At 47.6% G+C, this 951-nt stretch overlaps 1 protein-coding gene across 1 annotated transcript; it reads left to right on the plus strand.

Moving 5' to 3' along the window:
• Positions 1–348: 348 nt before the first annotated feature.
• On the plus strand, positions 349–499 carry SARC_13523 (hypothetical protein; the record flags this gene model as incomplete). The annotated part of the gene is made up of 1 exon (XM_014292345.1): positions 349–499. A coding segment is annotated over one exon (151 nt), but the record flags the coding sequence as incomplete, so codon positions are not given.
• Positions 500–951: the final 452 nt, after the last annotated feature.

Raw genomic sequence — 951 nt, forward strand, 5'->3', positions numbered from 1 at the left:
GTGTTGAAGTGAGCCACTCCTCCGAAGTGTGTGTGTGTTTATCCATCCCCCATTGTATGTCTATCCTATCTCTTGCCCAGGAATCTAGAGTTGTCTGTGGTTGTGTGTTTATCCATCCCCCATTGTATGTCTATCCTATCTCTTGCCCAGGAATCTAGAGTTGTCTGTGGTTGTGTGTTCATCCATCCCCCATTGTATGTCTGTCCTATCTCTTCCCCAGGAGTCTAGAGTTGTCTGTGGTTGTGTGTTCATCTATCCCCCATTGTATGTCTGTCCGATCCCTTTCCCATCTCTGTGGTTGTGTGTTCATCCATCCCCCATTGTATGTCTGTCCTATCTCCTCCCCAGGAGTCTAGAGTTCTCTGTATCGGCTGTGACCGATGACACCGTGGCTGCGTGGAAGGATTATGTGCGGTGGCATGTCATCAAAGGCTTCTCCAAGTATCTCTCGGCCGATTTCGTGGAAGCACACTTCCAGTTCTTTGGGAAGGAGCTGTCGGTATGTTGTATCGTCACTGTAAAACATGTGTATGTATGCATGTATATATGATGCGTATGTACATAGATATGATATATATATATATACTTATCACCTGTGGATATATTGTATTGTACTCTGTAAACGGACGGTAAGGGACTTCTACACCAACTGGATAGGGCTATCAGTTGCACATGCTATCCAATCATCTACACCCAGAGCCTGTCTCTCGCGTACTCAGAGTGCACGAGCCAACCCAAGTGTTGTATGCCAAACTGTAAACGGACGGGACTTGAGTCTGTCTCACGTAGGGCGGGGGTCGTGGTGCAAGAACAGTGACTGTGAACTCAATGGGGTATGCATAGCCGCCCATCACTACTAGTCTAACTCCCACAGGTCACAGTACCACCTACAGCTGTAGCATAAACGGGACAATTAAGAGACCCATAGCCCTGTCTTGGCTCAATGGGTGC

Source organism: Sphaeroforma arctica (assembly GCF_001186125.1).
Source record: "Sphaeroforma arctica JP610 unplaced genomic scaffold supercont1.3389, whole genome shotgun sequence".
Lineage (NCBI taxonomy): Eukaryota > Ichthyosporea > Ichthyophonida > Sphaeroforma > Sphaeroforma arctica.